General features: G+C 43.0%; 1 protein-coding gene across 26 annotated transcripts in view; it reads right to left on the bottom strand.

The window, feature by feature from the left end:
• NRXN3 (neurexin 3) overlaps positions 1–15,034 on the bottom strand; it is a 1,499,321-nt gene that overhangs the window by 1,019,386 nt on the left and 464,901 nt on the right. For all 26 annotated transcript variants that reach the window (XR_003999960.1, XR_003999959.1, XM_030559000.1 and 23 more), the window contains one exon: positions 4,424–4,862. Coding sequence is in view for 24 of the 26 variants with exons in the window: in XM_030559000.1 (XP_030414860.1) it covers positions 4,424–4,862 (439 nt within the window). In the remaining 2 variants the exon portion in view is untranslated. The remainder of the gene's footprint in view (positions 1–4,423; positions 4,863–15,034) is intronic.

Below are 15,034 nucleotides of genomic sequence, written 5' to 3' on the forward strand. Positions count from 1 at the left end.
TTCTCCTCCTGTCTTGCAGTAAGAGAGGATCTTTTTTAAAAAAGGAACAAAAACCCAGGAACTCAGTGTTATTCAATGGAATTCACTCTGCACGACAGGAAATCACATAAAGTGCAGCTGGAATTAGAAGGCGCTGGGACTATATAGGATTAAAATAAATACTACTACTACTAATACATAGCTCTTATATAATGTTATTCATTAGCAGACCTCAACACATTTTACAAAGAAGGTACCATTGTCCCCATTTCACAGATTGGAAAATGGAGACACAGAGAGGTGAAGGTGAACTCCAAAAGGGAGAGCTCTTATTATTTGTATTATAGTTGCTTCTAGGCTTCAAGCAAGATGAGAGTCCCATTGTGCAAGGCACTGTACATACATATTTTAAGAGGCAGTGCCTGCCATGAAGAGTTTACAATCAAACAGACAAAGGGTGGAAGGGGAAAACAGAGAAGTGTAGAGACTAACACAAGGTCATCCAATGGGTCCGTGGCAGAGATAAAAGCAGAACCCAGGTCTCTGACAGGCCAGTTCAGTGCAGTCTATTAGACCACACTGCTCCTCATTCAGGACTTCAATTGTTTTTGAGATAGGGACACCAGTCCGCTTTGAACTAAGAATCAGAAACTTGTTCCATCTATCTCTAAATCACCATGTGTTATTAAGATGCTCTGTGTCCCCAGAAGGGACTGTCTGTGCTTTAGGATTAATTTCAGATCACTGCATTCTTTATCCTACACCCCTGGGAGTGGGAGGAGAGTTTGGTTAATAGAGTTTGCGGTGAGAAAATGCAGGCACGTACGTATGCCTTTCCCCCCCTTAAGCTGTCATACGCATCTTCTTGAACAGAGAGCAGAATGCAAACAGGGCATTTCACGCGTGTGATGTTCTGTGTAACTTAGGGATAATGTCAGAGGCAGCAGAGTGTTTGAGGCAATAGAGGCGTTACAAATTAAAGGCTCAGAGAGAAGTAGGGTTGTTTGATGAACTACGCTGTGTAAATAAATTGCAGCACCACAGACATTTTCCCCTTTATATGGGAAGAGCAGAGATGTGACACAATATGCAATATGCAAAGGCAGCACATCACAGAGCTGCAAGGTCACAGTCCCTCTCCATCTGACTTGCTGCCACTGCACTTGGAAGGTTGTGTTCATGTTGTGGACAATATACTGTATTACCAAAAAGATGGAGAGAGTCAAGAGAAGGGTAACAGAAATTATCAAGGGGCTGGAGAGTCTGACTTATAGAGAAAGTTTAAAAAATCAGATGAAACGTCTCTAGACGGGCCAATCAGCCACAGAGGGGGGAGACATAACACAGTTTGCAAATACTGAAAAGGTGAAAACACCAAGGAAGGGAGAGGAAATATCAAGGTTAAAGGTGTAAAGCAAGGAAGAAGAGGATGAAATTTGAAAGGACGTATGTATCTAGGCTGAGTAATAGGCTAAGCTTCTTGACTGTGAGCTGCATTAGGCTCTAGAACATGAAAGTGACAGAAGACCTCTTACATGGAACTTTTAAGACCAGACTGGGAAAGCCATTGGGAGGGACCAATCCAGGACTGGCCCTAGGGAGAAGGGACTAGATGAGCTAGTAGATCTTTTCCATCTCTAACATCTACAATTCTGAAAAGACAGAACAAACCTCTATCTCAGAAATCAGAAGGGCTCTTCTGCCTCATTTCTAACCCCTCAAGGGCCTCAACTGGGGGCATGGGTAAGCGAGTGGGAGGGCCCAAACAGGCAGCAACCAGTGAAGGCAAAGCCAGTATTGGAAACCATACTTTGATGCAACCAGACATCCAGTCTGTCAGGCTTTCAGAGTCAGCAGTGGTGGGATAACATGTGCTCTGTAGCTCAGAATTGGCCGAAAATGTTCTCTTGTAACGATGTGCAGCATTTCCCAGCTAGAAATGGTGACAGATTTCATGGACATTACCGGAAGGACACTGCCCTGGGGATAGAAAGGTTACAAGATATGGGAGCGGATGCTGGAAGTCCAAGTCCAAGCTGTCAGCTCTTGTCAGCATACAGTGAAAATATAGCTTTGGTTGCATTGGCAGCCAGCACCGACTGAAGCACATGCAGAGTCAAAGGAGACTGGAGATGCCAGAGGTTATGTGAGCAGGATAACTGCCCTGCTTCCCAGCAGCCTCTTTCCTACTCTAGTACCTAGTGGTAGGGAGAATTTGGACCTTTACAGGTGATTCTGCTTAGCTCAGCAGAGCTCAAAGCTTTTAACTCCTTGGGAGAACTGGAAGAAAGGAAAGAATCTAATGAGGACAGGGTACCTTATGAATGATACACAGAATGTCCAGTTCACTGGCTCAACTCTAGCCCAGATCAAAACCAGTTTTCAGTTATTAAAGTCTAACGGTTATTGGATGACCTATGTGAAACGAGTCTGTTATTTCTCAGTCCAGTTTCTAACAGACGGATGTCCACATCACAAAAAGCACAGGACCTAGCTGGAATTCTTGTTAGCAATCAGCAGAAAAGTCACGGACTGAACAAACCATGGAGATGAATTCCCTTCTCATCCGTAGCAGGGGCCCCTGAGGGCCTGAATGGGTCAATGCACACATGGGTGACATGGGGGAACTCTCAGTGCTGGTGCTCCTATTACCTTTTCAGAAAGGACATCAGAGGGTAGGGCACTCAATCCAACACTTTTCACTAGCACAAAATTCAGTTAAAAAAAGAAAAGAACAAATCTGTTCACTGTTGTTCAACAAAGCATATTTAATTTGAAGTCTGTTATCTCTGATCAGGTTTCAGGCAATCAATAAACCTTTCTGCTGAACAACAAACATGTCAGTCCTGCAGTCTGCCTCCTTGGGGAGCTCAGGTGACTTCTCCTAGGAGTAATGTCAATCTCAGCTATCATAATGCACCAAAATGTGCCCCTCTGAGGTTGGGTTTTAACAAGCTGTTTCAGCCAGGACTTTGCTTTTTCATCTTTTTCTTCCTACTCTGGAATTCTTTGTCCAAGGACCTGGTATGCTCCATGTGAGCAAGGAAAACTGTAGGTAGTAATGAATGCTACTAATTGAGTTTATCCTTGCAAGTTAATTAGATTCTAGAAAATCTACAGAAATCATTTATTTACGTCTTCATTTGTAAAATGCTCCTGTCGAGGTCGCTAGGTGCTAATGGAATCAAATTACATACAGTACAACCTAGATGGGCTCAATGTCAAACACAAAGAAACTCCTTTAAACTATCACAGAAACGACCAGCTCTTCAGACAAAGGCCTGCATAAAGAGAGAAGCTGTGCAGTGGTCCCTAAAAGTCAGCTCTTTAGAAAAATCAGGGGAAGCATATTCCCTCTGCTGAAAACACTCTGTTGCAAGCCCCAAGCAGCACAAATCTAGAACATTTATATTATGGAGATCACAGGTCAAATCCTAGACCTAACTGCAAATGTAGGCAAAATTCCCTTTACAGAAACATATGGCCAGATATTCAGCTCCTGATGATCTAGGAGAAGTTCAAGCCCAACTGTTCACATATTGACAAGGATCAAATTGTAGATATGATTATTTCACTTCCTAATTTATTTTGGAGCACAACCATGAGTATTTATTAGCTTGCTCTACATCATCATAAACAAAGAAAATACCTTTGGAGCCTAGATAATATGGTGACAGGCATAATATTAAAAATATATATTCTGTTAGTTGAAATTCTAAAAGTGAGAAGCAGCAAAGAGGACTCAACCAGATATAGAAAGACTAAGAGAAGGACTTTCACTCTAAGAAACACTTTGGAAAGGGAAAGCCTAGCTAGGAATAAAGGAAGAATCCTTATTCAAACAGTGATCTGCAACAGCATCAAAGGAAATAAGAGAACAGGGCAGTGATTGGCCAACTCCTCTCTCTCTCTTGTCCCAACAAATTTTCCACTAGTTTTGAAGTTTCTCCCTGTTAATTGTGTTATCTAGTCTCCCCTGGCCCTACATAGACCCAGGAGAGGGTGATAATATTGGGTCAGATCCTGAAGTTCTTACTCAGTTTCTACTCAGCACTTATTCCCAGTGAAGTAAATGGGAGTTAGTTGGAATAAAAAACAAGTAATAAAATTCATTACGCACTTGACCTCAAGGCTTGGCCCACCAAAAGTGACCACTGTGATGATGTAGGTGATTACTGAACTAGGTGCAGATTAAACAGAGTAAGATGCTGAAGGGCTGCTTATAAAGGCTTCTTCTGTGAGGCTATTCTAAAGCTCACGTTGAACACTTCATACACTGCTGGCCCTCTGAAATGCTTCCTATTCTGCTAGGTGATTTCTTTAATTAACACTGAGTTCTTGCAAGAAAGCTATTCCCTTCTAGGAGTAAGAATTTTAAAGGACCAGGATTTTATGATCCCCCACCAAAGGAGAGATGAACCTATTTAATATTTTATCCTCCTACCTGATCTGCCATCTCGCTGGATATCCACATGATACCACTCTCCATCATTGGCTTTCTTCTGGGTAGCTTTCACCTTGATGGTGCCGGAGCCCATATCAAGCAGCAAGTAGAGGTTCCCATCTAGCAGCTCAACTGAAAAGAAGTCTACCTTGGTGTTCTTTTGGCTCCTGGCATCTTTCCTCTCCTGGGGCTTGCCATGGGTGAAGAGGATGAGGCCATTGGGCTCAGTGGTGCGGAAGTCGAAGGAAATGGAGCCCATCCGCTTGGTATTCCACTTAGGCAGGCTGATATAGGCCTCTGGCGTCTCAAAGCTGATGGGATCCAGCGTGGCCACATTTTCACATGTGAATTTCACCTCCCCGTAGATCTTCATCTTGGTGTCACTGATCCTCGCCAAGCGAGACAGCTCCAGACGGATGTCATTATTCTTATAAACAACCTGTCCAAGACAAAGATATACACCATACATCAATTCTGCAACCAATACAAATGCCTCCCAATCCCTACCAGGCATGAGAGAGAAGAACTCAAAAATGCTTTAGGGAGTGGGGATGAGATCTTGGGAGAATCTCACATGGTGACGGAGAGGGAGGACAGAGCTAGGATGGTGCCTTGAAACAACAATTGGTGCACTATAGATATCATGGATCAGAACAGCAGAAGAGAACATTTACTGGTGATCAGGGAGCACCATGACCCCACCACAGATATGCTGTCATTGAGGATCTAGTATATAATATACACTCTGTGGCTGGAACCATGATGCTTCATTCACCTGTAACCGGGTAGACTCACCCCTGCAGCGCCTTCTACTGGTCGTCCTCAGGAATTAGCTCAGACCAGTGTCCAGAGTGCCCTCTGCAGGCCGGTGATCCGCCTTTCAGCTACTGGCCCCATGTCCCTCCCTGAACCCTGGTGCCCTTTTACATAGGGTGCTGCCCCCTGGCAGTGACCCCTTGTTCTCAGGGTCTCCCCTCTCTAGGGAACCCCAGCCCTCTATTTCCACCTTGCCTCAGTGTATGGCTACTGCCAGTTATTGTCTAGCCCCACGCCCTAGGGCAGACTGCAGTATCAGCCAACTTATCACTGACAAGGAGGGTTTGGACCTGCTGCCCTGGCCTATCCCTGGGTTGCCTCATGCAACCCCCAGCTTGGCTTAAAGCTAGGCTGCAGCTTGGGCTCCAAGCAGGAGCTCCCCAGCTCCTCTGCCTTCCCCAGCCCTGCTCCACTTAGGCACCCAGTCTCCAGCTCCCCACAGCCAGGTCCATCTCCCTCTACAGCTAGAGAGAGAGACCGTTTGTGCTCCTGGCTTCTCTGCCTTATATAAGGGCCTGTTGCTCAGTTTGGGGCATGGTCCCGGCTGCTGCCACTTCCCCCAATCAGCTTAGCCTTAAAAGGCTGCTTTCTCCAGCCCCAGCCCTTATCCAGGGCTATTTTAACCCTTTCAGGGCCGGAGCAATGATCCACCCTGCTACAAAACCCCACTATAAAACACACAACAGGGTGTACCCTTAGTATTCACATACACAAGCTCTGTATGAAAATCTATATCACGACTGCTGTTTCTTTAGTAAGATCAGTTAAACATTGGAGTTGGAGAGCTAAAATTTCAGTTACTGTCGCTAGGAAATATTGGTGAGCGTACCGTGGATCCAACAGCCATAAGCTCCCCCCACAAAAGCAAACAAACAAAACTAGCCCTAAGTTTTCTCTCACGAAGAAATCTTAAAACACTGTCAGTCATAAAACCTTACAACAGTTTTGTTCTGCTATCCCAGAGGCTGACATCCAGCCAGGGGGGGAGCTCAAGTAAACTAGAGACCCCTATTTCCAGAACCAGACAGACATAACAGAGGAAACAGAGGAAAGCCACATTGGCTTATGGTATCAGGGAGATCAATCTGCAGCAAACGTAAAAGGATAACTGTAGGAGGGACGGGTTGATAAAATTCTAAAGTAGATAAACCAGGAATAATTAAAAAAAGGAGAAATCTGTACCCATTTAGGACTTCACAGCTTTCACTAGGCTTCATGCAGTACCCTCTCGGAGCTTCATAATGGCATTCAAGATACAGCTCAGAACCTCCTGCTCCAAGAGAACAAACCCCTATCTCTTGAGCTAAAAGAGAGACTTGATGGAAAATAGTTTTTAAGGGCCTATGACACAGTCAAGTAGTTCTGATTCCATCCAGTAGACAGCAGTATTGACACATAAATGTTGGTCACTTCCTTACACTTTTCCTAATTATAACACACTGCACCTTCAAAGTTCTTTACAAATATTAATGAATTAATATCCAAAAGGGGAATACAATTTATTTGTTAAAAGTTTACAGATAAAATATATCCTTAGATGATGCCATCTCTAAACCTTGAATTTGATGATTGTGTTACAACCTCTGTGCTCTCTGTCATTTCTGTAGACTGGCTGTGTGTCATTGGGACATAGGACAGTGGAGACCAAAACCTTATTTCTAATGTCAATTCTCTGTAAACCTGCTAAAAACATATTTTATGCACCAACTTTATGACACAAAAGTGACACTTGCTTCCACTTCAAAAGGCAAATACAACTATTTAACACCATTTTTACTTTGTGAAATACATGGAAGGACTTGAGGTTAGACAAGATGACCCTTGTGGTTTCTTCTAACCCTATGATTCCATGACTGAAAGGGCTGTTTTGTTTGGTTAGCTTTTGTTTAAATGGGGAATGACTCAGATTTTCTTTCACCTTAGAAATTCATGCACTGTTTTTCTTCCGAAGAAGTGAGCTGTAGCCCACAAAAGCTTATGCTGAAATAAATTTGTTAGTCTCTAAGGTGCCACAAGTACTCCTGTTTTTCCTCAAAGATTCTATGGACAACTAGAGAACTAGTAGAGGTAGAACATCAAGTGAAAGGAGAGTGAAACTTAAACTATGTGAGGGGGCAAGGATTTTTAGTCAAATTGTTTGAAAAGTGTGTCTGTGTGTGCGCACGCGCGCAAAATTAACTCCAGGCAAACACTTATGAGAAAAACTCTTTTGTGGAAGATTCACAACATTTTTGACCTCCAAGGAGTACTTCAGCAAAATGAAACAACTTTCCTGATATTTCTAATGTAAAAAACAAACACAGGAACAAGGTTTAAAAACAAAACAAACTCCCAGACCCCTTTTTACTTTATAAAGTAGCACACAAAAAAGGCCATATTCTCAGCCCTGCTCAATCCTACTTTTGCCAGTCTGGCAGCCCAGACTGGATGGAATCATGGTTTAACTCACCAGTTTAGGATTTGGCTTGCATAGTGGATTCCCAAAGTGGTGTGAAGCTCATAGAGCTGGCTTTAAGTCAACCACTCTTGGCCCCATCCTGGCAAGTGGTGAGGTCTGTAGATAAGAGAGGGCATGGCCAGATTGTCCTGCTCTTTGGTGTTCCTGGGCTGGCAGAATACCCTGGGAGGCTGCTACCAGTCACATAACAGAGCAACCCTGAGGCTGCTCTAAACTGCACTAAAGGGAAACCTTGATCCCACTTTTGTACCAACTCCTTGGACCTGTGTTAAGAGTCGCTTCGCCAGATCAGAGGATCTGGGCCAGTGACCCAGTATTTTTCCTGTGTAAATAATCTGCAAGAAACAAAATACTGTCACATCAGAATGTGTCAGGATGCTGAGTCCAGAACACACAGAAATCCTCCCAATTTGAGAATGAGACTCCTATCTCCAGGTTGCCCTTATGAGATCTCAGTTCTCACGCACCTCACCAGATCTTCTGGCGTCTTTGAACATATGGCCATAAATAACTAGTTTCACCTGTCCTCTTTTCATTTAATCATAGTAACGATGTCCCATTCTCTAGTGACTTCCACCTCTTGGACTCATAAAGTGAGCATCATTATCAGCTTTAGAGACAGAGAATCTGAGTAAAAGAGAGGGTAACTTGCCCAAGGTCATAGAACACAGATCTCCTGACAATGATACTTTAGCCATAAACACATCCTTCCTCCCTGTTAATTTGCCTGATTAAGAGGAATTATGGAAAAGATCAAAAGAAATGGGACTCAATTACATCATTCAACAGGGCAACACAACAAGAAAAGCATAAAGTTTTGTTAGAAGAACAAAAAAGGTGCTGTAGAGCCAAGATACTGGTTTTGCTAGTTCACACAGCCCTGATTCCAGGAGGACATGGCATCTGTGCCCAGTCCCAACAAATGTCATCTCTGCTTATCCTTTTGGTACTTAATGAAGCAGCACTATAGGGCCTGGGACCACAAGTCATTCAAATACAATGAAGGGGACACTGATAGTCATTTATACAAATCAGAAGCTAGGAATTGTAAAAAATTGATAAGGGAAGCTAAAGGCCACAAGGCAAAAACTATGATCAGTAGAATTAAGAACAATAAGAAGGAGATTTTAGTATATTAAGAACAAAGGAATCCTAACAATGGTATTGGTCCATTACTAGATGGAAATAGTAGAACTGTTAATAAAGCTGAAAAGGCAGAAATGTTCAATAAATATTTCTGTTCTGTATGTAGGGGAAAACAGATGATATATTCATATCTTATGATGATGCTGATGACAGATGATGAAGATTAAATACTTTCCATTCTAACAATAACTAAAGAATATGTTAAAGAACAGCTACTAAAGCCAGACATTTTTTAAATCAGTAGGTCTAGATAACTTGCATCCAAGAATTTTAAAATAGTTGGCCTAGGAGTTCTCTGGACCATTAATGCTGATTTTCAATAAGTTTTGAAACACTGGAGAAGTTCCAGAGGATAGGCAGAATGCTGATGTGCCAATATTTAAAAAGTGTAAACAGGACAACTTGGGTAATAATGGGCTTGTCAGCTAGACATCAATCCCAAGCAAAATAATGGAACAGTTGATACACGACTTTATTAATAAAGAATTAAAGGGGGTAATATAATTAATGCCAAACAACATGGGTTTATGGAAAATACATCTTGTCAAACTAACTTGATATCTTTTTTGATAAGATTATGAGTTTGGTTGATAAAAATAATAATGATGATGTAATAGACTTCTGTAAGGAGTTTGATTTGATACCACAGATTTTAATGAAGAAACTAGATGATAAAAAATCAATATGGCATACATACACTGAATGGATTAAAAACTGTCTGACTGATAGGACTCAAAATGTAATTGTAAATGGGGAAATGTCATTGAGTGGGTGTGTTTCGAATGGGGTCTGACAGGGATTAGTTCTTGGACTTACACTATTTAACATTTGAATCAATGACCGCGAAAAAAACAAAATTGTCACTGATAAAGTTTGCAGATTAAACAAATATTAAAGGAGAAGTAAATAAGGAAGAGGGCAGGGCAATATGGATTGCTTGGTAAGCCAGGCACAAACAAACAATATGCATTGTACTATGGCCAAATGCAAAGTTATACATCTAAGAACAAAGAACATAGTCTACGCTTACAGGGTGGGGACTCTATACGGGGAAGCAGAAACTCTGAAAAGGATTTATGGGTCATGGTGGATAATTAGCTCAATGTGAGGCTCCAATGTAACATTGTCACAAAAAAAGCTAATATGATCCTTGGATATATTAACAGGGGACTATCAAGTAGGAGTATGGAGGTTACATTATCTCTGTATTTAGTATTGGTGTAACTGCTATAGAAATACTGTGTCCAATTCTGGCATTCACAATTCAAGAGGACGTTGATGAATTGGAGAGGGTTCAAAGAAGAGCCACCAGAATAATTAAAGGATTAGAAAACATGTTTTACAGTGATCAACTCCAGAAGCCCAAACTATTTAGCTTAACAAAGGCAAGGTTAAAGGGTGATTTGATCACAGTTTATTAGTACCTACATGGGGAACAGACATTTGATAATAGAGGGCTCTTCAGTGTAGCAGACAAATGTGTAACAAGATCCAATGGCTGGAAGCTGAAGCTAGACAAATTCAGATTAGAGGCGAGTTTCACATTTGAACTCTACATGGTAATTAACCATTTATACAACATACCAAAGGCTAGATTCTCCATCATTGGCAATTTTAAAATCATGATTAGATGTTTTTCGAAAAGACATGCTTTAGTTCAAACACAAATTAACTCAAGTCAGTCCTCTGGCTTTAGCCTTGTGTGATCCAGGTCAGACTAAATGATCACATTGGCCCTTTCTGGCCTAAAAATCTTGGCATTCTCCTGAAATAGCAGTGATGCCACAAACCAATGCACCTTTCCAGTTATGGAGATGACTTAAAGAACTGGGAGCATTTGCCAGAGAAAACCTTCTGCAGTCTCAACATGCCCAAGAGACCTCCTATAACTGCAGAGCTTGGTTGAGAGAGTTTAAACCAGGTGATAGGGTACTTTTACTACTACCCAGCTCAGAGTCTGAACTGTTAGCCCCTTGACAAGGGCCCTTCAAGGTGATTAGAAAGGCGAGCCCCATCAATTATAAAATCTGGCAACCAGAAAAAAAGAAAACACCCACATTTATCATATCAACTTCTAAAGGCCTGGAAGGCTAAGGAGGGGCTTTTCATTGACTCCTGCCTCCTCCCCCACCACCACCAGAACTAGAACCCCATGCCCTGATGGAAATAATCTGCATGCCTATAAAGATGGGGGAAGCCTTACACTGGGAACCGAGGACAAAAGTCCAGCAACTAGTGGACTTGTTCCCCACCATCTTCTTGTCCACTCCAGGAAAGACTCAGTATGATGAGAAATCAAGTGTAACAGTACCAGGACAAAAAGTGAGGGGAAACCCTCAGGCCGTCTCTGGGAAAATGAGGGACATAGGCTATCAGGAGCTTCAAGCAGTGCTAGACCTCAGAGTGATGGAGATATATTGCAGTGAGTGGATGGAGCTTCATTGTCCTGGTCCCTAATCTGGACAGGATGATACACTTCTGTATAGATTTCTGCACAGTGAACATGATATCTAAATTTGACGCCTATCCCATATGGAGGGTAGGTGAATTATTGGACCAGTTGGAACAGCTTAGTGTATGTCCACCACTGATCTTACCAAAGGGTACTGGCAGATCTACCTCACACCTGACTCCAAGGAAAAGACAGCTTTTTCCATGCCCTTTGGCTTGTACCTCTTCCATACCATGCTATTCTGACTCTATAATGCAGCTGTGACCTTCCTGAGGTTGATGGATAAAATTGTTACAATCCCATGGACTATATACTGCCACCTATTTAGATGACATCGTCATCTACAGGCAGAATTAGGGGGACCATGACCACCTAAAACAAATAGCCATGGTACTTCAACCTCTCACAGATGTAAGGGTAACTGCCAATCCAGCAACATGCAAGATTGGTTATTGTGAGGCTATGTACTTAAGGTACATATTATGAGGTGGCCTGTCGTGACTCATTTGTGCCTACAAAATAACAGGTTCTGGTATGCCAGCAAGGAAGGATAAGCCATTAAGCAGTTGGTACCACTACTCTCTATCCCTTTTAGAATTAGAGAATCTGAGACTACATTAAAGAGACTAAGGAATGGGAGTTAGAAGCCCCACTCCCTTCAGGCACAGTTGGACTATGTGACTCTATTTTGTACCAGAGACCTTGCTCAGGCAGATGGATACGCCTAAGGAATTTTCAGTGTCCAGACAGTAGAAGGTGCCCGTCAGTAGCCTTAGAACTGAGACACCTGGTCAGCAAGGTAAAGTTAGTATATAACCTTGGTGGGTTTGATCTAACTTAATAGGGGACTGTGAGAAGAAGAAACTGGACAGCAACAATGGGGGAAAGATGTTAATTACAAAGACCATGTCTCCAAAGAAAAGTCAAGCTTATTTTGCCAGCTGGGAGCTTGGAGATCAAAAAGACTGAACAGTTTTTACAGTGTATTCTCCCTTAAGCATGGGGGAGAAATGGTTCGTGTGTTATGGGAATAGACTATGCCAGCTAGATGTTAGGAGTCTCATGGTGGGAGTCTGAAGGAAGCTCAGACATCTCAGGATTCCCATTGTGAAAGATGGTTAGGTACCTGGTAAGCTAGACATGTGTGTAGCCTTTTTTATTGTTTTCAGACTTGTTTTCTCTGACATGTTTTTTGTTCTAAACAACTACACTTTGCTTTATGGAGGCTGTCTGATTACTGTGTTAACCACTATCATTGCTCCTGGAGGAAACAAAACTGCAGGGTCTGTGCTTAAGTCAGACCTGCTGAATAATTATGGTTTGTGTCAGAGGACTGCAGTCTAGGGTCCAGTCTAATAGAGAGAGAGAACCATGTGTTTCTACCTGGAGCCAGATGACAGCTAGAGGCCTGACACTTGGCAGGGGCTGCACTCAACGAGACCAGGAAGGGTCAGATGCAGTTTTTTTCTATTTTTCCTAACCTCTTTTTTCTGGACGCCGTGTGTTGGGACAGACTGGTGGATGGACATCTCCCCCATTCCCCCACACCTCCTCACATTATGCCCCAGCTTCTATTTTTTTCTGTCCATTGTCCCTTCTTCCTTGTTCTCTGCTCTTCTCATCCTGGCACATGTGTGCTTGCGGCTAAGCTGCACATTGTAAGAGCAAAGACAAGGGCTGAAGAGCTGGTTCTTGAACCTGCTGCTCTAACACATGAGCTGCTCCTAGAGCCAGCTTTATTATGAGGATCTGCAGGAAAAGAGAGAGAAGGCTGTTTTCAAGGAACTGCTCACCAGCAGCACATTTGTAGTGCCATATCAGAATAGATCCACACAAATGCAGCTTTCCTCACCCACACTGCTCCATTTTACCCCATCCACCCCTCTACTAATCTGACATCATCCAGACTGAGATACACAGTGCTTGAGTGATTGGTCATTGAATGGTTGGTGACTGGGTCACCAAAACTCATTATTGCAGCACAGGTATATTGACTTCCAAGATGGGGCACGGCAGTCAATACTGAGTCAGAGAGGAGAGCGCCACCTATTGAGGTGCCCACAGCACATCCTGCAACACCGTCTCCTAGCACCATGCTTGGATATTGTTAGTGAGAAGAGCACCAGCAATTAAATCACCAGCATAAAAATACAAATGGTATCCGACTCCCAAACACTTGTTCAGTTTTTCTGGAGTACTCCCTCTGCCTTTTCCCACTTACACTAAAACTCCTTCAAATGAAGGCCTTGTCTGCACTCAGGAATAGCCCCCATTCAGCACTGGTAAACCTGAGGAAATACTGACCACTAAGCACAGACAAAAGCAAACCAGGCTGTGCACAGACAGGGCTAATCTATGGCTCAATCTTGCATATCCTTTTGTATTAATGTGGGTCAGCATCAGTGTAGCCACACCACATTCTGAATGGGACTATTCTCGAATACAGACAATGCCAGTGAATTGCATGTTTTGGTGGTAGATGCACTCTTTCAAAACAGAATCCCTTCCCCTGCATCTGAAATCTGTTTACTTCTGTCCCAGATCTGAACTGTGTCACACAGGCTCTGGATGCCTGGGGAAAGTAGCCTTCTCCCATTCTGGACACACACATACACTCTACAGTACTCAGTGTAAAGAAGCTACATGAAGGGGAAAGAAGAGGGTGGAAAGTCTAATGCATTTCAGAGGGTTCAAGATCCAACCTGTGTTCACCCAAACTGAAACAAATAATAATTTTACCCTGAAACCATGAAACTGCCACATAAAGAATAAAAATTCCCACAGAGGCTTCCTCCTTGATAACTCAGTCTGCCGCTCATGTAGTCAAGCAGGCTGCTCAGGAAGGAGCTAGAATGGACACAGAAAGGCCTGTGATAATCAGCAGTGAGAGAACCCAAGAATGTATATGACACTTTAATGGGGTGTAGGGAAAACAGAGTATCTATAGTTTAGTTTTCTTTACGTCAGTTTGGTGGGAGGGGAGTTTGTTGTAAGATGAACTATACACCCAAGAGGGCAATTTAGTATTGAGACTCCTTAAACAGGGGCAACTTTGCAAGTCTGAAATACTTACCGAATTTCTCCTGCCCAACCTGAACTGAGTAGCTCTGCTCCTGGGTTAATGAAAGCCCTAATCAGATGGCTTTTCATAACAGTCAAAGAGCCTCTTTGCAATCAAGTGAAGATGCAGAGAGGGAGTGGGGGGGGGTGGCAGAGAGAGAGAGAGAGAGAATATAATATGCCAGGCTTGGCAGGTAGCCGATATTGAATTCATTACAAGACAGGCACTAGTAAGTAGGAAACATAGCCTTGAGTGCTGGCTGCCCCTAGGCATGCCCTCCTCCTCCTCCCACGGGGTAATGCACAATTGCTGTTAGCCTGCCAATCGCTAGATGTCCCCAGTATCACACAAACAGCAGCTAAAGTGAATTTCTCTACTCATCACAGAAATCACTTTTAAAGATGGCAGTTTAAGTGCAACTGTTTTTTGGGCCATAGTTTGTTCAGCTGCCACATCTCCTCTATTAGGGCTTATCTATGTGACAACTTTTGTGTGCAGCAGGCCAGGGCATGAGTCTAGAGCACACGAGCCTGATGCACACTCAGTCACTATGTGGACCCTGCTACTGCGCATTAAAAGTTCTATAGTGCACTTTGACATACTCCTGTTTCCAACAGCAGTAGCAGGATCACAGGTGACTTAATGTGTGGCAAGCTAGTGCGCTTGTGAGCCAGCAAA

The sequence above is a fragment of the Gopherus evgoodei genome, chromosome 4 (genome assembly GCF_007399415.2).
Source record: "Gopherus evgoodei ecotype Sinaloan lineage chromosome 4, rGopEvg1_v1.p, whole genome shotgun sequence".
Lineage (NCBI taxonomy): Eukaryota > Metazoa > Chordata > Testudines > Testudinidae > Gopherus > Gopherus evgoodei.